At 33.9% G+C, this 24038-nt stretch overlaps 1 protein-coding gene across 1 annotated transcript; it reads left to right on the forward strand.

The window, feature by feature from the left end:
* The first annotated feature begins 1101 nt into the window (after positions 1-1101).
* Positions 1102-21759, forward strand: LOC143260387 (juvenile hormone esterase-like). The gene is made up of 11 exons (XM_076525636.1): positions 1102-1147; positions 4081-4289; positions 8383-8520; positions 9276-9429; positions 10339-10524; positions 11313-11512; positions 12701-12860; positions 13537-13836; positions 14403-14535; positions 15116-15303; positions 21620-21759. Exons 1-11 carry the CDS (start codon positions 1102-1104, stop codon positions 21757-21759), a joined length of 1854 nt encoding a protein of 617 aa, XP_076381751.1.
* Positions 21760-24038: the final 2279 nt, after the last annotated feature.

Consider the following 24038-nt stretch of genomic DNA (forward strand, 5'->3'; position numbering starts at 1 on the left):
ACTACGGGATGTGAACGACGATGTGAATTAGCTCTCAATGCATTTCGGTTTAAGAAGAAAATAATATCGTGACCAACTAATTACAGGTTATTGTGTATTATGCAAAGAAACCAAATAAATTTGTTCATTGCTGAAATGCTTCTTTTTTATCCCTATTTGAAATGATTCAATTTATTTTCCGAGGACATGCGCTCTATGAGAATAAATGGAAATAAATAAGATTATTAAAAATAAAAATGAAAAATTCGAGGAATTTCGGGAAACATGGTGCGACAAATGCATCTTGCTGCCTTTCAACATTAATTAAACATTCTCAAATACATGTCCATAACGTTACAACGATATACTGCAATAATAAAATCACCCTGTTTTTTGTTGATTTCTTAGAATTTGTAATGTTGTCAAAAGTTATTAGTGAAAGGACCAAGCATCGAAATAAAAGTACCAAGAACTGAACTATGAATTCATTTACAAAAAAAGATACACTGTAAAATCGCTGTGTGACTCTCGGAATTATAGTCTCTGATAGAGAGTTATCTGTTAATTTTTACAGTACAATAATTTGGGACGACGAGATACGATTATTCGAGCCTTGTGTCTCGTTTTTATAGTTACCAATTGTCAACAACTAAAAAACAAGCCGTCAGGTTCAAATAATCGTATCTCCTCTTCCCAAATTGTTCATTTTTGTGCGCAATCTGAGCGCGAATTAAGGAGAAATTACTGTATATAATTTTCAGTGTAGAACTTATCCCCCGACATTATCCTCTATTATCCTGCGTCAAAAAGATAGCGGAGTGACCAAAATTTAAGATTTCATAGGACCTCTGACCCAGGAATTCAGAAAAATATATGATTCGACAGGGCGACGTGCGACCTACGTCTCGTGAGGTTACCCGCTCCCTAACTCAGGAACGAAGGATAATCCTCGCCCTTTTATTTTAGGTTAAGGTAGTATGTAGGGAAAAGCGAAACGCCGAGTCAAAAGAATCTATTTCGAAAAGCGACATTGTGCGGATCAGAGATCTTCTTTTATTATTAAAATAAATACTGTTGAGAAAAATAAAAAGTGGTGGTTATTAGTGGTTCGACGACATGACGATGGCTGATGATGTTTTCCTCAGCGAAGTCTGCTGGGCACCTGAAAGTAGTGAAAGAATGAAGCCATTTCCGGGCTAGGAAACATGAAGAAAGGTATCCTCGCTTAACCCCTGACACTGCAAGCGAACTTCAACCATATGCCGCTACACATTATATTTGCAGACAACAACAGATTTGTGTTTGGTACCATTTTGGGACTAATTAAAGAAAGCGTATGGACAATGATAGAAACACTCCATTTACTGCATATGTAGTTCGCAACACAATTAATGTTTCTAAATACTATCTCGGACGGAGGCAATTGCGGTAGAAGAATAGACATCTAAATCCTTTACACAGATGAACAAACTTTAAGTCGATTTTCTTGAAAACGGAGCCCCGGATAAAAAAATATTATGCTTTTGATTTTTTCATACAGGATCATCCTCTGCTCGGTTGTACTACGAATTCCGGCCTACCCTATATATCGTATTCCTTTAACGTCGTGGTAACTCTTATTTTTATTTCCTTTGCCATGCGGGTACGGAACCCATAATCTACATTGAGCTTTTATAACTAAACATATGTTGTTTTTATACATTGAACTTAAGAACTGTTTAACTTAAACTTAATATTCGATCACTTTGAACATAACGTTTTCATTTCATTTCAGAATTACTTCAAATCACCTCAAGAATCACTCCTTTCAAGGGCATACAGCATTTTGGGGGTTCCTGGACAACTTATACCTTCAACGCAAAGCTTACGTTATATTAATGTAATTGTAGATCAACCATATAAATTCTGTAGAACATGTAATCCTTAACGACTTCATAATTAATGTGACCACATTAAAATAAACTATAAATAAAGAAATAAGTAAACATTTTTCTTCAACGTAGTAGGAGGATTTGCCGCGTGGCCACGTCGCCGGTTAACAAGTACGTAAAAGAGAGTGACAAGGATGAAAAGTGCTTAAGAACAAAAGATTAAAACATAAAACAAGGATGAAAGAAATTAGTAAAATGCCCGTGGTTGCAAATTTTCTTCAAAACGTCGTCTCATGTATTGCTATCTCATCAGAAGAAATACGATTGAACTTCCATTCGTTCGAGAGTAAAACTGCAACTGTTTTCTAACTGTTTCAGCATTAATTATCATTATTTATCAGTGTTTATCTGTGTTTAAATTAAATCCAGCTTTAATATTAGCTAAAGAACAAAAACGATTCTTTATGCGGAAACGATGGTTGTGACGATTCATTTTTCCGACTGTTTTCCGTAAGCTAACACGTTTTAGGGGCAGAATGAAGACCAGTCTTTAAACATTTGCACCACTCTTATATCCAAGCAGTTTCTGATCTGTTAACAATAACTGCAAGGTCAGGAGATGTCTTCTTTCAGTTATGTAATATTACGACTTGTTTCCTTTCCTCATGTATAGTAAATTCTCCCTTGATTCATTCTCAGATTGGAAGCAAAAATGGAGAATTTGGGAAGAGGAGATCCGATTATTCGAGCCTTGCGGATCGTTTTTATAGTTGTTGACAATCGGTGACTATAAAAATAATCGTATCTTTTCTTTCCAAATTGTCTATTTTTGTGTACAAGCTCAGGGTCAATTAGAGAGAATTTACTGTGCGCACTTGTATACTAAAATAAACGAATTCTTAAAGTGTTTCTAGCTAGATATCTCGTCGTAAACTAATGTTCAATATTCACAGAAGTTTGGGAGACTAGAAACATAAAAACAACAAATTTCGTAGCCCTATGTTTGAGATTAATAAAGAGACATGTAGAGATTTCATAACGAAACAAACTAAATAAATAAGTAACGGTTATACAGTATGTATATAATTGAAATTAAAATTCATCGATTTAAATTTATGTCCGTTACTGCATCAACATAGAAGTGTTGCTTCACTTAAGGTAGTGTTCTAGTGTGAACTTTTGAAAAAATCAATTCTTTTCCTTTGCCATATTCTTGAAGTATATAGTTTAAAAAATACATCTCTGGAACTTTACATGCGATCTCCTAAAATTAACGATGTTATAGTTGTTTGAAAGGCGCGACGACCTTATATCGTTATCGATATACTAAATTTCAAAGGATTTTTCTCGAGACTATGTTTTCCAGAACGGTGTTTATGATATCTCAAAACCTAATTGGCCAATTGACTCAAAATTTTGAAGTACGCATTTAGTACATGTTTGACTGCAGTCCCAATTAAAGTCAACTAAAAATGTTTATTTCATTCTATTTTTTAAGCCTCCGAAGTTTAATAAAACATCCAAAAATCGATAATCGAATTTCAAAGTGTTGCTAATTTTTTAATCACCGACTTTTTTGTAGCCAAAATTCATACTAATTAAGAAACATTTAGATTTTTTTATTTCAGAACCAGAATGCCCGAAATCATCTTTTTTAAAAGCGACTATGTTCGAGAGTCTGCAATGCCACTAGTTTTAACTTCTTTTTTGTACCAAAAAATTTTAAAACGACATTGAAATACGTACAAATAAACCTTGTCAGTTTGACTGCAGAAGATATAATAGTTTCTTTGTAAAAAATTCCCTAATAAAGTGAAAAATCCTTAACATCAAAGTTGCCCTACTCTGCGCGATAGAACTATTGCACATTTGCACTATCGCATAATGTTTAATATAATGAAATACGCAGGTTATCTTCCATTGCATCGTAACTCTTTCCAACGCAGTCATAACGCCATAATATAAATATAATGAATCATAGATACATGTGGCATTTTCTACTTCGTTTTGCAAACTCTATCAATCAACATGGCAGGTTTTCGCAAAACATCTGCGGTGTATCGATGCCTGAATATAAAACAACGGTGCCCTGAATATTGTGTTGAAGTTCGTAGTTATGAAATAAGCGTTGCAATTCTGCACATTTTTATCTGTCAGCAGTTTCGATTCATCTGTTGACGAATTGCGATGCTGGGACTAATATTGATTTTTCTGAAACTGTTATCATCAGGGACAGCAGAACCGTTTTTATCTGGAACCGGTGTTGACGTTTACAGGTGCGATGCGACCTATAGCCAGGGTAAGTTGTCTAGTATAGTGCAAACGAAGAGTGGACCCGTTCGAGGTATTGAGAAAACAACAGTATGGCACTCGAAACCGTACACCAGCTTCGTAGGGATCCCGTTTGCAGAACCACCTCTTGGACTACTTAGATTCAAGGTAATGCTGCCAACGGGTCGAATCACAGCTTTGAACATTTTAGTTTAGCACTACAGTAAATTCTCCCTAATCGAACCTCAGCTTGTACACAAAGCTAGACAATTTGGGAAGAGCAGATATGATTATAGTTACCGATTGTCAACGACTACAAAAACGAGTCATAAGACTCGAATAATCCTCTTCCCAAATTGTCCGTTCTTGTTTCTAAGCTGAAGGTCAATGAGGGAGAATTTACTGTACGCACTACGCACCGATTTTATCAAAGCTATGTCAGTTATTTTACCAAAAAGGTCGAAAGAGACCTTGTAAAATTGTCATCTAAAATTGCTTTTTGGATTTAATCACTTTTCCTGAAATGATTTTTTAACTTTTTTTAGAATAATTATGAAATTTACTTGATAAAAATAGATACACTCCTCGTCAAAAAGATAGCTCAGGTGTGCTATCTTCAATTTCTCAATGACGCATATAAAATTTTTCGTCCATGATATATAATATCAAAATATTATGTACTCAAAATATGCGGCTCGCTGGATATAAGCTACAATGTCGCAAATGTTTGTAAACAACAACGAAAAACTGTTCTATACCAAGATCGAAATGATAGCACACTCTGTTAATATGTTTAGAAATTGCTCAGTATTTCATCATTTATCAACGAGTATAAAGATTACATTACAATATTATACAGGATGTCCCAGATTTTAATGTTCAAACTTTGTCAGTGTATTCTATGACACAAAGTAAGACAAAAATGTTGTGTAAACATGGGTCATATAGAGCTTTATTAAGAAGTTATAACAAAAATTCAGAATAGGAATAGTAATTAACTTGCTGTTACTGCGAGCATTGGCTTGAATAGATCAACAATATTGTGTTTTTCAGTGTATTTATGTAAGCCATGTTTACTATATGAGGTCACCAAACATTGAAATGAATTTTTACCAGTAATAGCTATTAGTAAGTTGTTGGAGTTCACATAAAAATGCCGCAACTATTTACGAATCGAGAATATGCTGATATGCATTTCATGTACGGGTTCTGCAACGGGAATGCGCAAGCTGCTGCAAGGGAGTACCAACGCCGATTTCCTGGACAAAGAGCGCCGGATTACAGAGTGTTCATACATTGTCACCAACAATTATTAACAACAGGATCCTTCAACTCATTTTGCGAAGAAAATGAATTTAATGGAGTTACAAGGCAACGAAATCGCACTACAAGAATACTGAATTTTTTTGATAATAATTCAGCAGCGAGTGTTCGTAATGTTTCATATGAACTAGAGTTAACACGATCGACTGTATAGCGAACTCACCACTCTGATAATAGACATCCGTATCATTACACAAGGATACAAGAGCTTCTACCAGCTGATTATGAAAAACGATCGGAATTCTGTCAGTGGTACGTGTGTGCAGTGCAACAAGATAATTTGTTTCCATCAAAAGTATTGTGGACTGATGAATCGACGTTTACAAGAGGACAACTTTTTAATGTGCATAATAATCATGTATGGGCAAGAAGAAATCCACATGTGACGCAAACAGTTGCTTTTCAACGTCAATTCAAATGCAATGTATGTGGGTAGACCTGTACAATGATATGATAGTAGGGCATTATTTTCTACCGGATCGGTTGACCTCATCTGAATTTTTGAATTTTCTAAAAAACGAATTATCGTATCTTTTGGAAGATGTGCCATTGTATTCTGTGCAAAGGATGTGGATGCAATGGTTATCCGGCACATTACGGGACACAAGTTCGGCAGTGGCTAAATAATCGGTTTCCTCAAAGATCTCTTGGCCACCAAAATCGCCGGATCTTACGCCACTCGACTTTTATCTGTGAGGAACTTTGAAAGATAAAATGTATCAAACATGAATAAATTCACGTCATGAATTGATTCAAAAGATTAATAATGCGTTCAATTAAATGAAAGAGAATAGAAACGAAATTCGCACGGTCATAAATTCGGCATGTGCTGATCTATTCAAGCCAATGCTCGCAGTAACAGCAAGTTGAATACTATTCCTATTCTGAATTTTTGTTATAACTTCTTAATAAAACTCTATATGACCCATGTTTACATAACATTTTTGTCTTACTTTGTGCCGTAGAATACACTGACAAAGTTTGAACATTAAAACCTGTATAAATTTGTACCTATGGGACGCGGAAAAAAATTAAACGAGTTCGAAAAGAAGCAAATTCTGGAACTAAAACAGCAACAATTATCTGTAGCGAAAATATCGAAAGTAATAAAGAGAAGCCGTAATACATAATTTCTTAAAAAATGTTGAGTATTATGGCAAAAGGGTCGGCCGTCATCGTTATCCGATCGTGATAAGCGAGCAATTTTGCGTATAGCTTCCAACTCGCAGTTAACAAGAAAGTAAATAATGGAAAAATCTGGTGTTAATGCAAGTGTTTTAAGTGTGCGTCGAGTTCTACTATCATGCAAAAATATAAAGAGGCTAAAATTGAAGAAGAAACCTCCGTTAACGACGAAACACAAAGCAGAACGCCTACGCTTTGCAAAAGAAAGAGTACATTGGAAAAAGAAATGGAGACGGGTACTATTTTCGAACTATTTCGGGTACTATTTCGATGAAAAAAGATTTAACCTGGATGATCCTGATGGGTTCCAATATTATTTTCATGACGTAAGAAAAGAGACAATGTCTGTAATTCGACGACAAATGGGAGGAGGCAGCGTAATGGTTTGGGCCGGCATCGGTTATTTCGGCAAGACAAATATCAAATTTATCAATGGGAGAATGAATAGTGTTCAATACATAAATTTAATCAAAGAACAAATAAATGATGATGCAGAGCGTATTTCTGGACCTAATTTCAACTTTCAACAAGATAATGCATCGGTACATACATCAAGATTGGTCCAATCATATTTTAATGAAAGTAATATATCTGTTTTGCCGTGGCCAGCCCGCTCCCCGGACCTTAATATTATTGAAAATTATTGGGCACAACTTGTTCGTGGTTGTGTACACGAATGATAAGCAATATCAACACGTACAAGAATTTAAAAATGCGATTGTACACGAATGGGATATCTTAAATCAAAATTATATACGAAATCTTTATAAATCAATACCAAATCGTATAGTGGAAGTAATAGAAAACCAAGGGGTTGTTGATTATTAGTTTCTTATTGTACACGTGCTATCATTTCGCTCTTAAAATAAAATAATTTTTTTGTTATACACTGAACCTTACAATATTTTTAATTATTTTCAACGAACCGCATATTCTAGGCTCAAAATGTCTTGATATTATACCTTACGGACGTAAAACTTTACATGCATCATTGAGAAATTAAAGACAGCACACCTGAGCTATCTTTTTGACGAGGAGTGTATATAATCTTTAAAATTGTTGTAATATGTTGTTCAAATACCAAAATTATTGTACAAGCGGCTTCGTTTACAAGTTATTAACGAAAAATAATGACCAATGGACACTGTTTTTCATTAATAACTCGTAAACGAAACCGTGGATTGCATTTTCGCTAAGGCAAAAGTTACTTCAAATAACCTCAGGAATCTCTCATTTCTCGTTTCTACAATAATTTTGGGACACTCTGTATTTATCGTGAAAACAGTATCGCGTTCAGTACCATTCTTGTTCAGACTGGGAATAATACACGTAGGCATACGTAGATGCTTCTTTTTGTGTTAAGATAAACAGGAATAATTTCAAGGATATGTGGATAATCGACATTCTATTGAATTTTTATCTAAAACATCTAGAATCTAGCAAAGAGTCTATAGTTCTCACGCGACCAGTAGGCGGCTATGTGTTTACATTCCCCCTCTTACTAGCTGCCCCACTGTTGCAACTAGTAAGAGGGGGGATGTAAGCACAGAGGTGCCTTCTTGTCGCATGAGAACTGTACATTAATAATTATTGTACATAAGTATCTTCATCCTTATTGTAGGGTTTATTACATATAGACTCTTATTTCAATAAATTCGTATTAAACTTGGAAGCATTTAGAAACGAATAAATAATAAGTAATGGAAGATAATCGCATTGTAAACAGCTTATAATTCGTTTTGTGCATTTTCAGCCTCCAGTTCCAAAAAAACCATGGACAAATGTTCTTGACGCTATAAAGGTGCCCAATTCGTGCCCACAAACTGATTTTTTCTTTAAACAGTACATGGGTCACGAGGATTGTTTGTACCTTAACGTTTACACTGGTCAGGTGAATATTGTTCCTTTCTTTATTCGTGACATTTTTTCTAGTTCGGGGAGGCTACTATTCCATAAAATATAACGTAAATAATTATGTTACTTTTAATTTAACTTCGATTAATCATTGAGAAGTTCGTCTCTATTGTATAGAGTACAGAAAATCGAATAAGGGTTATCGATCAGCATTTATCACTTTTAAAATGTGCGACTCAATGTATTACTTTACTGCAATTTTTTGGACATTCCAAACGAAGAAGAAGATATAGTATACAAAACGTTACAACTAGACTGTCAATTTACGTGCCGTTTTCTAAAACATGAACGTTGCTTCATGAAAATGTGAAGTTCCATGAAAAATGTCACTCGCAATTCTCAACTTAATTATCAAAATATCATTAGTATGATAAATAAATTTTTGGCATAACTTTACTCTTTAGAAATTGTTCCTGATTGTAACTAGACTGTTATAACTGCACTATCGTAATTAGACTGTGGATTTTACGCATTTATGGCGAAAATAGGTTGGTAAAATTTTGAATAATAATAGAAAGATTAAACAAATGTAAGATTATGTATTTTATTAATAGCTCACTAAATCAGTAAACAAATAACGTTTTTATCTTGTTCTTGTTTGTTGCAATCTATGAAGAAAATTTGTATTCTGCATAAAGATCTGCAATCTAATTGTAACTTAGAATTTTGTAAAGTTTCCTTGAGTGACCGAAAGGACGAGTAAAATTTTCGTTCCATCTATCTAATACGCAGTTTGGAAATGGAACGCAATTGAGACCAGTCATGGTATGGATATACGGTGGAGCATACTTTAGTGGAAGCAACAGTCCATCCCTCTATGGTCCCGATTTCTTCCTCGAGGAGGACGTTGTCATGGTCAGCATTAATTATCGTGTCGGTACACTAGGTAGGTTGATTTGTTTTCTGGAAATTTTTAGCACTGCGAGTTCAATGAAAACTCGATTAATTATTGGTAAAGTGGTGTTAAATCAAAATTTCTTTCAATGCCTTTGGTAAAGATAGTCATACACTAAGATTTTAAAATGTGTCTTTTGATTAAGATAGTGTAACATTAGAACGTAAAAAGGTATTTCATGAATTCTCCCCTAAAAATAGCGTTAATAACGCTGTCCAATAATAATTTCGTGTTTCTATAATAGATAGACAATTCTTTATATTTAATAAATTAATTATAGATTCAACAAAGTCTAGTTTCAAAATCAAATTCAGCAAATTTCCTTTCGGACATCATTGAGGGAAGTTAGAGCACAAATTTCATTAACGATTAACAAAATAAAATAGTAATGCAAGAGATAAAATATCGCCAGTGAGCTTCGACGTCAACAGACATTTCGTGATCACCGCAGTAATTATTGTAATTATTATAAACAGCGTCACACTACGATAAATGCAAAGCGATCGATAATATTGAGAATGATTGGCACGAGACATGTAGAACGTGAAGAATATGTCAGCTTTTCTCGTGATACTTTAATTTGTAGTACAAGTGGTAGAATGTCGACGAAAATTGGCGCACTAAAGACGTCTCGCTTCCCTTGAACATCGTTTAAACTTTATTCGAACGTGCCTCAATATAATAAAAACATGTACCGTTACATTTGGGAGAGTCTCCAGAATCATTCTACGTAAGAATCATTGGTACGACTCTTACGATCGAATCCAAAAAAAAAAATTCTGAACGTTTGAACATTTCACTTCTTTTTTTAAGCTAAATTTATCAAGTTACAAACCTGAGATATGAAACATCGATGTAGTGTTACAAAGAAGATTGTATAATAGTAGCGTTTTTTCTTAGGATTTTTGGCATTGAATCATCCCGAAGCTACAGGCAATGCAGGCATGAAAGATCAGGTCCTGGCTCTGCAATGGGTACAGGACAATATCGCTGCGTTTGGCGGTGATCCTAATGAAGTAACTATTTTTGGCGAAAGCGCTGGTGCAACTTCTACAGGATTCCACATGTTGTCAAAAAAATCACAAGGTTCGTTATTCTGAAATGCAGTATTCTCTTAGTAACTGTTAAAACTTAGGAGCGCCGAAGGTGCAGAAGAGATACAGTAATTTCTCCCTAATTCGCGCTCAGATTGCGCACAAAAATGGACAATTTTGGAAGAGGAGATACGATTATTCTAGCCTTGCGGCTCATTTTCATAGTTATCGATTATTAACAGCTATAAAAACGAGACACGAGACTCGAATCGCCTCTTTCTAAATTGTCCATTGTATTTTTTACAGAGTTTCGAATATAGAAAAACATAGCAATTGAAAAGAGGAGGGACTACAAGTCGTCAATAAAACTTTTACTATCGTATTCGTCTGGATTTTTTTTATTCAAATTAGACCGAACACGATATAATTCAGTTAGTTGTTATTAGACTGCAGTTTTTATGCAAAATAAAATTTGTCCACATTAATTTGCAATATACAAGAGCTGTATACATATTGACTTCGTTTCTTGACTCTCAAACAGCGGTGTTCCGTTCCATTCGGACCCAGAATATAAATACTGAGATTTGACTAGTGTTCAAAAAGAGTACTTTAAAAAATATGTTGAACAAATTGATACATAAGATTATAAACGATCGTAATCATACCCAGTTATGTATTTATCAAAAAAATACGCCGTTCAAAAATTAATTATTTTAGATAGGAGATAATGCAACAATATATTGAAATACATTAAAGTTTTTATATTGTTTTGTATTTAATCTATTCATTTTTGTCGAAAATGCAATAGAAACCATATTCCAGTTGTTTATTTCTTATTAGGACTCTTTAAGAAAGTAATTATGCAGAGTGGAACACCTTTGTGTCAATGGGCATATCATACACCTGCTAAAGCACTCGAGAATGCTCGAAGTCTCGGCAGTCTGCTTGGCTACGAAGGAGAAACAACCGAGGGATTGCTGCAATTCCTCCGTTCTGTTCCTGCAAGGCGCATGGTTGATGAAGCTGACAAAGTTGACTTCGTAATGACATTCAATTGTTTATTTGTTTAACTATATTTCAAATTAACGTTATTGTATAATGTTAACCCTTATACATATGTGATTCATTCATAGAACTTACACTGAATCAATAATAGAACTTAGGCCAAAAGAATTGCAAATAACAATTGGTTACAAATTTTTTCTGTCGAAAAGTACAATTAATCAAATGGCTTAATTTTTTCATATAGAGGCTGTAAAGGAGAGAAAGAAAGCTAGAAAGAAAAACAGTATTTATGGAGATAAAGAATGACAGAATAGGAAGCTAGTTCCTAACATTTAATTCTAAAGCTACCGAACCCTAAAAGTGAATAAGGCTGAATAAGCTTCTGACGGCCTAGAACCCGATCGTTATTTTTAACACTAAACCTACCACATCTGCAAGTGACCAACGTACAGGGTGTCCAAGAAATGTCCGGAAATTGAGGTATTCTGACGTCATTTGAAGCAACTTTTTCCTTAGCGAAAATGTAATCCGCAGTTTCGCTTACGAGTTGTTAACGAAAAACAGTGACCAATGAAAGACAAGATCAACTGATGCGAGACGGCCGAGTCAATCAGTGGAACTGAGCTGGTTGCCAGGGCCGCCACGCGTCAGCTGAGCTCGTCTCTTATTGATCAGCGTTTTTCGTTAGTCGAAGCCGCGGGTTGCATTTTCGATAAGGAAAAAGTTGCTTCAAATGGCATCAGGAACCTCCCATAACCGGATTGCGAGACATTTCTGAGACACCTTGGGTAGTCCTCACGCGACAAGAAGGTCCATCTGTGTTTACATTTCCCTTCTGCCGCAGCTGTCGCTAACGACCGTCGTCGATCTTCGTCACAGTTTTCGACCAATAGCGACCGATAGTTGCGGTGGTGGGGCAGCTAGTAAGAGGGGATGCCTTCCCACAAAAGTGTTTTCTTGTTGCGTGAGTACTATATGTTGATTCATAAGAATGACAACGTTGTATTTGTTTAAACTTTTTCTCATTTTTATTGTGATATTTGCAATAATTATGAACATTGCAATTATTTCATATAGAAGTATTTTTGTAGTCTCAACAATATCTAAATGAAAAATATGAAACCAATAATTTTGACCAGCATGGTGGGTTTAGTGTTAAAAATTGAAAACAAAATATGAAAAATTATGGAAAGTGAAAGAACGGTACGATTTAATTTTTGAAGGAAGCATTGCCGTTCCGACCAACGATAGAAAACGTTAAAATCACCAAGGGGGACGCATTTTTGACGGAATGCCCTATAGAGATTTATGAATCTGGAAAGTTCACTGCGGCTCCTACATTAATGGGTTATAACCACGACGAGTTTCTATTTTTCATAAACTGTAAGTACAAAATGCAGCGACTCTCAATTAATCGAACCATACTATCACAGAATTCAGTGACCAGAATATTCTATCAAATATTTTTGATACTGTTATTACTAGACTGTGGATTTTATGCACTTACAAGGAAAATGAGTACGCGAAATAAAATATAGCGATAACTTCAGAAGAATATAAGAATATAGCCACGTTATATCTTAATAATGAAAATTATTGAAAGTAAAATGAATACTTCGATAGAAAACTGTTCTTTTTAATTGACGTCGAAAATTTTAATTTTACATGAAAATCCGCAGTCCAGTTATTACGATACTATTTTCGTTGATTTTTTTTTAATCATTATTCAAGAGTTTCTGTCCGAAGTGTCCAATTGTTATATGATGCAAAATGAATTTCGGTGATTTGCTTCCTTCCCGTTTCTCCACAAAATAATAATTAAATAGGTAACTGTTTCTGTAAAAGATGTTTAGATTGTCTCGCAATATGTATAAAGACAGCTGCGAGGATGATGATCCTGATAACATATTTCAAAGACACAAAAATCAACCAAAAGTTTCATTCCTAAACAATTGAAACATAAATGACATGAAATAATATAAATCTCAATTACAAATTAAACTATATCTTCATTAAATATTTCTTAAGTGTATGATCATGCAATTTTATCGTTTTACAGATTTTTACGGATTCCCGATTTACATTGAATCACTAACGTATATGATAGAACTAACAACCACGTTTAATGAGATCGTCGACCACATTCTTGGAACTATAGGAGGATTGATGTTCAATTTGGTGCCTAACTTCCTACTTGAAGATATTGTAGATCTTTTAACTAACGCGCTATTTATTGCGCCAATCGATCTAACTCAAAGGCTCATAGCGAAATCGAATGATGAACATCCTGTCTATTTTTATCGGCTCTCGTACCAATCGAAATACAGTGTGCATTCGTTGGTCGGCTCAACAATAAATGGTACGAAAAGAACTCCTCTTTTTCTTCATTTGCACAAGTCATTCGACGCCTGTAATGCTCCATCAATTTATCTAGCTCGAAAAGAACAGTAGAGATACAGTTCTTAATTTAATAATTTCGTTTGATTCAATTATTATAACGTACAGGGTAAACAAAATAACTTGATCGCTTCGAATATTTTACTCGTTGTTGACAATGTGAGAAATGTCAAGGTAAATCATTTTCTTATTTGAAGGGACAAACGTTACGATAAACAGAAAAATTCGTTTAAAATTAAGACGTGGTTTTCATCGTATTTTTACTCACCGTTTAGTAGTCTTTCGAACAACAAGGTCAAACATCATGACACAAAAATTCAAGGTGACCGTATCTCGTCACATTTTATGCTACTCGTGATACCAAACAACTTCCACTGAAATTGTCTCGGTACAACGATCAGATTACTAATAAAAGGTGACACAGTTAAATGTCCCATCCCGTATAAGATAATAGGAGTGAATCAAATTAATTCACGAATAAATTTTCTCCGAAATTGGGAATGCTTTGAGTGACCTTACTAATTACAGGAACTTCCCATTTGGACGATATTGGTTATATATTCAACGTACAAGCACTGAACGCTTCGACGAACCCGCAGGATCCTTTCAACGTGTTCCGAAAGAAGATGGTCAACGCTTGGGCGAATTTCGCTAAATACGAGTAAGACAAAACGATACGATTAACACCTAGAGCGTTCGATTACTTATTTAATTATTTTAACTATTTTCTTGAAATATATTTTGTTTTTGAACAATATTAGAACTACTGAACCAGTCAAAATGACTTCTCCATTGCGGTTTTAACAGTACTTGATATTGCGAAAATGTTTCTGTCAGAAATTTTTAGATAAACTTCTTCATTTCATCATATATTATAAAAGAAATCGTACAAAGCTTGAATAAATCCAATCTTACCATTGTTATAGAATAATATACGTCGGACGAGTTAGGGGCTCGGTTAGGAGTTATAATGTTAAATAAGTCAAGATTTGAGATGACCGCAACGTGAAAACAATTGTTGCAACAACCACCTAGCATTTCCTTTATTTTTAGTATAATTCTTTATGAGTGAAAAGAACGCGTCTAATTGAACTTTTGATATCGAAGATAATTTGTTCAATAAGGAGGTTAGAATAAAACTACCCATGAATAAAGAACGATTGGAAAATTATAGCAGAAACCAATAACCATGAAGCAGAAACCAATAAACATGAAATTAATTCTTGTTTTCCTTCCCACAGAAACCCAACAATAAAGAACGCTTCACATGCTGGTCCAGTATTCGAAGCGACTTGGTTAGACAGCAGCAAGACAGGTGTACAATTGGATATTAACGAAGTAACTGTTCTGAAAGGTCGTTTGATTAATCCAGTGACTGTCCGTTTCCAGCAAGGATACAGAGAAAGGCTTCCGCAAAATTCTGATTGCGGTCATTCGTTCTTTTCAGAACACCAATAGTATACCTATATAAATTTATATTCAGTTGTTATTATATACAATTAAGTATATAATATTTAATTTGTAATACATATGATACAATAAGTATGTATATTTAATGCAATAAATATCCTTGTGAAGTATACTTGTGTGTGTGTGTGTTTCTGGGTTATTAGATAAGAGATAACTTTTTCATAAAATCATTGCTTTAGAAATATGGATTTCAATGAGCTCTAGTAGGACCTCATTACTGAAAGTATAGTGTTATTGGAGAGGTTGGCACCTTGCCAAGTATTATTCGAGAGCTCTGCTTTAAATTTCGACTACAGAACAATCGAAGCAAATGTGCGTCATTTGATAGGTGATGACGATGACAATGATGTCGCAATAGATATACCCGTGACTTGGAAAACCGTTACCAGTAAAATTAATATATAGCAATAGTAAAATTAATTAATTAATTAAATTTTTTAATAGAAGAAATAGTCCATTGATACGTATGCGCTGGAAAACATAATAGTAGGGTGAATCGATATGTTTCGATATGCTCGATAATGTATTTTTTTGAAGCCTAAATAACTTACATCATTTTCATAATCAGTACTATATTCTAGTTAATGAATTACAATATCAAAACATAATAAATTTTATTATCGAAATGTTTTCATTTATGTTACAAATTAGTAATTATAAGATACAACAATTGCTCTTATACGGTGAAAGGTCAAATACAGAACTTTTAGCCCTAGGATCCATGGATGCTAAAACATTTTACATGTAACCATTGTACTACATATACAAAATTTAACATTTTTACAATAATATCATATAAAATAAGTTGTTTTCCTACTGTAAATATGAACAACATCGACAAACAAAACAATGTTGTATCCTATTCTACAAGATAGTATTTGATAAAAAATAAAAATGGTTATAGTAATATAAAACGCTCTTTTTATCATGGTCGTCACAAAAAAATAAAAATTTTTTCAGGTTGTCTACAAAACGAAGGAAAATCGTTGTGTACATAGTACACAATGGTACCATGTTTATCAAGTAGTAAACAGTTATTTAATCTATTTGATCTATGCATATTCGGTAATGTGTACACAAATTTGTGAAGATTGATATAGTCTTAAATGTTCTCAAATTTAAAGCTTTCAAATTTTGTCTTAAATTATTGCATTCTGATTGACCAGCTCTTTTTCGTTACCAAATGCTTTCGTATCGTTTCCTAACGATACATTTCTCTAACAATTTGCAATAATATGAAATGATAATAGCAATAAAACGGACATTCCTTCTTCGTATTAACTTCACGGCACAAAGAAGAATATATATAATTTTATGCAAGGAGATTAATTGCATTTTCGGTCGAGTCATTTAAATTGGACGCGCGATGGATAACGATGACATAATAATTTAGACCATAATTTATTTCGGGGAGACCGAAATAAAATTTATTCATGACAAATAAATCGTGTATATTATTTATATTTAATACACAGGTATACATACAGACATATATCCAGAACTGAACTTGCACTGTAGCAGACTATGCACATTGACTATGTACACATTGTAAAACTCGTCCAAACCTACCTTAACAAAGAAAATTGTCTGTTTTATTAGGATCTGCAAACTCGAGCGCACATAGTAATAATGTTGAGGAAAGAAAAAAAACTGTTGCAACCGAATGCTATAATTTAAGCCAAGAACAAATTTTCAAGAGGTACGCAGTCATTAGAAAATCAAATAACAGAAACGCTAGAAATTAAAAAGTAAAAAATTTAGAAAGCCGTAAAATTAATTAATACGCTGATAAAGAGCGTTTTACGTAATATGATGTTATGGGAGCATATTTAAATTTGCTCCAATGTCATGTCGAAATATCTCGTTGACCTTCAACATGTCTACCTTTCAAAATCTTATTTATTATTTGTATTGTTTTAAAGTTTAGATTTCACTTCAATGCAACTTTAACTCTTACGTTTAATTTCTACGCCACGGGATATATTATTTAAATAATCTACAATTACAGAAACTAAATCAATGAATGAAAGATAATCTTACCAGTTCTAATTTCTTCATACTTTCGGTAACAGTTGCAAATGACTTCAAATAAATGTTAAATTTCTCCCTCTGTAAGAGTATAATTATCTTTAACGGTTGCAATCCAATTCATTATCAATATACGTCTGCTATTTTTTTATTTAAGCATCATCAATTTTTGACGATGGAATAAAGTATTTATTGCAACATAAGTACCTTCAGAAATACCGAAATAATAAATCGAAAACCTATCTTTTAACCCAACTGGCAGTTTTAACGTGACGAATCACTTATTTCACAAATATATTTAAGAAACACTGAACTCTGTAGAAAATTATTCACTAACCTGCTAGATTAGTTACACTTTCCATGCTCAACTGTAGAACCGACACGCTTCGTACATTAAAGGAGTCATTTGCACATTGTCAGCAGTAATCATTCAAGTGATTCAGTAGCTATAAATATTATGCATATACAGGGTACAAGTAAAAATAAGACAAAAATGTTACGTAACAAAAGATACATAAATGGCAAAAATACGAAATATAATTTAAACATTGCTGAATGTACCTTTGTGTATTTCCATTTCAAAGTGATTTTATTCATTTGTTATTTAATCTATTCTTAATTTCAGTTGATTGCGATTTTGCCAAATCTCTTGGAGAACGATGTTGATTTTTGTAATTAATTCATCTCTTGTACGTTATCATTATCATAACTTCTACATTTTTTAATTTTGTCGCAACTTCCGACGTACAATTTATAAACTTTTTGTTGTACAACATTTTAGCTCACTTTTATTCGTAAAACAGTCTTTCGAAACGTGTAGGGAAGAATGTGAAACATCCCGTGTGTACATATAGTTCCATAATATGCGATTAAATTTTGTAATGACCGTTTACAATGTCAACCGATCCACGACAGAAGTGGGGGTAGGAACTCGGGAAAGGGCTGAAAAATTTTGTAAAAGGTCATTTCATAATTTGCATGAGCACCAATTGCCCAGGTAATTGTAACCTCTTCTTTTTTTTCTCCGCATTATCCGGTCGCTTGTTATGCAACGTGTCACATGTTGACGATGACAACCTAATAAATTCTCAAACAGCTGCTATACACATATTAATATTATAATAAACATGCTTCCGGGCATCTTACATCGTTCCATACTGGAACATTTCTTAGTTATATTGTCATTCAAATAACCTTCTGCTTGCTATATCTGCAACAAGATTTCTTAAGCGCGGGGACAATTTATGTTAACCATCATAAACTACTAAAACACGTACGTTCACATTCAATCGTATCCATTTGTGCGACCGCGCTTTTAACATTCGACTGTATACAATGATTCAAGCGTGTGCAGTTAAGTTAATGAATGAAATCACTGTTAACCAAAAGGAAATTAATTTCTCACATACACACACCCTTGCAATCGAGTAATTGCGCTCGCAAATTTAATGTAACACGTACTTGTAGAACACTCTGTATATTTGATCGTACAGCAGACAGTTACATCCTTTATCACAGCAATTGTTACGATTAACTCCTTACGCGATCAATCCTTGACTCTCACAGATTGATATAGTTCACTTGCATTACGTGCATATATTATATTTACGTCTGTGATAGCATAAAAATGTTTACATTCCATATTCTTTGAACACTTTGACTGGCATACCAACAATCACAAAAATGTGATCATCGATATCGTTTAATCGAATTAAAATTTTAAAGTGAATTTGTTCGATATTAATTATTTTCTTCACATTCATACGTTTTACTGATCTTAACAAAATTAGGAATATACAACAAATTAGCCTGAAAATTAACATCGTGAAATTAACAGGCCAAATACAAAACCGTATAGACATTAGAATCACTTAGGGATATTGTTACATTATTTTCAAATTATTGCAATTATTAAAAGAGTGAAGAGATTTTCATCTAACTTATGTTTCTTACAACTTCGTCCATTTTAGTTTCGCATGAAGATTCGCAGTCTAGTAATGTTGTATTATACAATTTACCATAGTACTATTTATTGAAATAAGAAACATGATCGAAAAATAATTCATTCGTAAAGTAATTGGTAAGAATGTCGAATTTTTCAAAGTTGCTCAGGACAAGGTCCCTTGACAAATATTGATGAGGTGTTTTCCAAAATAATAGAGGTAGCAATAGTAATAGTTATAATTACAACTTCCTATATAAAAATTATTCCTTAGTGCAACGGGTCCGGAATAATAAACAATGCGGAGTATGTGTGTGTGCGGTGATCCATACCACTTCAAAAATCCAAGACTACACGAAGCCGGCAGTGAATACGCAAAAGAAACTATAGTTAGACACTACATAGTTCGTCAGGTAATTTGAATTTCTTTCGTTTTCTATCATTACTGTACTAATTTTGTGAAATGAAATTTCGAATATGAATATGAATTTAGAGGTATTAGAACCTCAACTCCTACGCTGCAATTTCGTTGACAACTACTTCTTCATCCTTAACAATTTCTCTAATAGAATTTAGATAATTTAATCTCAATGGAAGGAATATTCGACACAATCAAATAAATCTTTCCTGTGCCCAGGATTTTATAAAATAATCCACGAAAATCAAAATTTGCATAATAATCTACAGGCTACTAATTACAAATGTAACGTAATGTAACAGAATAAAACTTTTAGGTACCCACTGTACGTTACCGGTACTCGTGATGTGGGATTTGAAATTCCAATAGACACTGAGAAAAAAGCTATATTTCAGTACAGGGTGACTTTGCCATCGTATGTTACTTGTTCTTAATGCGTTATTCAATGGAATTACTACACAGGTTTGTATCGTTGCATTAATGTGCATACTCAAGTATAAATATGTGATATTATGTGATATTATTATTTGCATCGAGTGAACTGTGAATCACGATATAAATGAGGTCAGGAATATTATCTGACTTAAAATGAGCACTGTAAAATTATTATCAGGTAACATGTGGGGTACTTGTGACACTGGAACCGAAGCCAGTGGTTGTGGGAGGCCAGAAACATTTCGGAACTGTGCTGATGTTAGTATCGTGACGAGTACAGCTAAGTTCCACCCCTCTCCCCCCCCCATCACTCTCCCTCTCTCTCTCTCTCTCTCCCTCTCTCTCTCCCTCTCTCTCTCCCTCTCTCTCTCTCTCTCTCTCCCTCCCTCTCTCTCTCTCTCTCTCTCTCTCTCTCTCTCTCTCTCTCTGTGTGTGTGTGTGTGTGTATGTGTGTGTGTGTGTGTGTGTGTGTGTGTGCGCGCGCGCGCGCGCGTGCGTGTGCCTGTGCTGGGTGTGGACTGGGTTTCGTCCGATCGTTGGTTCGACCGTCTTGCGCCAGCCGAGCTCGCATCTCAATGGTCATTATTTTTCGTTAATAATTCGTAAACGAAGCTGCGGATTGCATTTTCGCTAAAGAAAATGTTACTTTAAATGACCTCAGGAACCCCTCATTTTCCGCTTGCACAATAATTTTGTGATACCCTGTATACAGATAGTTAGTTAATCATTTCAGTCATAACTTAGCATAACTTCTTTTATGTTTATTAAACATTAACGCGGTTATAGGACTTTTGGCGGCGGTTCTAGTGTGTCGTGGAAAAGGAGTGGGGAGACGTTTCGTCCGGGGCCCGCTAGAGGACTCATCAGTAAGGCTATCCTAGCGGGCCCTTGCCTTAGACGTAAGGGTAGGACGAAGTCTCGGTGTATATATAGGGATCGGAACGGATCGGCTACTAGCGGGAAGAGGAGCCCTCTGCTGGCAGGTCTGGAGGTAGCCACCACAGACTTTTATTAAGACCACCTCAAAATGATTGTTTACAGCATTGTTATTTCCTTGATTGAACTAACTCAGCAAACTATCGTTTTTTTTGATAATACCAATATAAAAAAAAAAATTTTTTTCCAATTTCATTTTTAATTTTAAAAACTTTTTAATTGCGTTCAGAGTTTATACTATTAAATTGTATTGGTATTATTAAATACGGCAAAGACTTGCATTTAACATGGAAAGTTACAAGATTTTTATAACAAGGAGTTTGTACCAAAGACTTCTAGCAGTACAGGAATTCAGTTTCCTTTCAAAAAAAGTAATTTACTTAAACTAAAAGTAATTAACTCCAATGAAACTGTTCAATTTTGTTAAATTAACTTATAGGGTAACAGACACGAATACATTATAGATTATACAATTGACCATTCATATAAGTGTTTTTAAGGACATTTTAATTTCAGATCTCAGGTGTGCATGTCCTCTTCACTTTACCGACGTATACCAGGAATGGGAAATTGGTGTCAAAGCAATTGCCTTCGATACCCACCAAACTGCCCATCAAATATCTGCCAAGTGTATAAGTATATTATGGAGCAGCTAAAAGTGTTGTTAAAGATCTTGGTGCACTATTCGATCGAAAATATTTTCGCCCTTCTCTATTTTATTTTTATACCGAAAGTACTAACAATGATGCAATAAATTACACAGAATATCCTAAAACTGTTGCAAGCCCTTGAAAGGGGTAATTCCTGAGGTCATATAGAGCAACTTTTTGGTACACTTTACATATACTCCTCTCCAAAAGTGGCACAATCACAGATAATTAAATAAATTTGAGGAACCGATAGAAAATTGTTCTAATTTCTTCAATGTATTTCAAAGTTAATGATATTAAAATGTAACAAGTAGATATATCTATATTTTTTTATATTATAGTAAAAATAATGTGAATTTTATAAAAGAAAATTAAATTTTCTTATCGACGATATATACAATGCGTTTATCAATTACTTCTTGGTCTAACTTCAGCATCCGTTTTATTAATTTGTCTATTATTTCTGATTCTATTTGGTTGCGTACATATTGTAGTATGTTACACATATTTCAAAATCACCTCAGCATACGTTTTCATTGAACAAAATGCAATAAATTTTAAAATGTTAATAATTGTATCATTTATTATTTCGAAACAGGTAAGTATGCGATGCGATTGGGGAAATAGCTGGAAAGGAGGCTGCAACTGTTTATTGTATGGATAAATGTCTAGTCTATCCATCTAACTGCCCTTTCCACCGTTGCCGCTGCTACTGATCAAATCAAGGCGTGCTATCGAAATATATTTATAAGATTTTGTTACATTATATCAAGACTCATAAAATGCATTATTTCAATTTTTTTACAGTCTTAGATAAAAAAAGTTGGGAAACGTACCTTTTTTATTTTACGGTTGTCATTCTAACCAGTTAAGATTTTTGCAAAATTTTATTTAAGCATTATCTTCATATAAGTCATCCATAAATGTGTATTGTAGGAAGAATCGGCAACTTGACAGAATTTTTGATATTTAATTCATTCTTCGCGCGATATTTCTTTTGTTGGATATGCATTTCTGCGTACTAAGTCTCCATATTTGGAAAGCATTTGTTCTGTCGGACCGATTATCCGAAGAACCATTTATCCATAGAAGTTTGTCTCTTAATTCGGATACTCATGGTTCAGTCACTTGATTGCTACATTTGATAAAAACGATAATTTTCCTTTAAATTCAACTCAAAGTTACTATTAATTTTTCAGTTTCCACAAGGAGATCTAAGAGGCAGCTGGAAACGCTATAATTGCTGTGTTCGTCTTTTATCAAAAACTGGAATTGTGAACAAAAGTGTGTGAAAAAGATTTTCGAAAGTACATTTTCTATTTTTGCATCGCCAATGCCGCCTGAACGAGAATGATACTCTGTTTTTCTATAATGCAATACTTTACATGTATTTCGCAACTGGTGTATTATAAGCAATGTAAACGATTCTGCAAAATATGCATCTGCTATGGTATAAAGAGCAAATTAATGGACCATGACAAACTGTTTTCATACTAAGATTGTGTCGCTCATTTATATTAAAGAATTATTGCTATGAAAACTCTTGTGTTTTAGAAATATAGTTCTTCTACGAACAGACGTGAAGGTACTTAACTTTGTTATTCTATTCTAAAAGAAATAGATAAATTTTACAATCTTTTATCTGTGATAATTACTTACAATTAGCGTTGTTCTACATTGCCTGTAACTAGAAACTACGTCTGTTCGAGCTATGTCACCTGAAATATTAAACAGAATAATTTCAACGTGAATAGTGAAAATAATAAATTTTTTTAAATAAAATGAACGTTTTTTTCCCCATACTTTCAAAATTAAGATAAACGTATCCTGCTAATTCAGATTTTTAATTGTCTGAAAAGACTTTGCTTTGATACTTTAAGAACAATTAACGAAATAGCATTTCTGAAATATCGTTTCCTACCTTGCAAATAATCGTGTAAGGTATAATGCGTCAAAATTTTTATTTTAACAAATGAATAGCTTCGAAAATATTCTGAAAAACGGCTTCGTTTCAACAGAAACGCTTTTTAGTTTTGAGTAATTTTACTGAAATAAAATGAAATGTTTACGTTTTACCTTCATTCCATAATTCCAGGTCCACAAAGAAACTCTTACCAGATATAATTCAGGCTAAACCCAGACCTAACCCAGATCTAACCCAGACTTAATCCAGACTAGACACCAATAATATGGCAACATTAATGTAATATTAATTGCCTTAAGGCAATATTAAAACAATAGTAAGACAGCATTAAAACTGCGCATGAGACTAGTAAGAGCCACGT

Source organism: Megalopta genalis, chromosome 1 (genome assembly GCF_051020955.1).
Source record: "Megalopta genalis isolate 19385.01 chromosome 1, iyMegGena1_principal, whole genome shotgun sequence".
Lineage (NCBI taxonomy): Eukaryota > Metazoa > Arthropoda > Insecta > Hymenoptera > Halictidae > Megalopta > Megalopta genalis.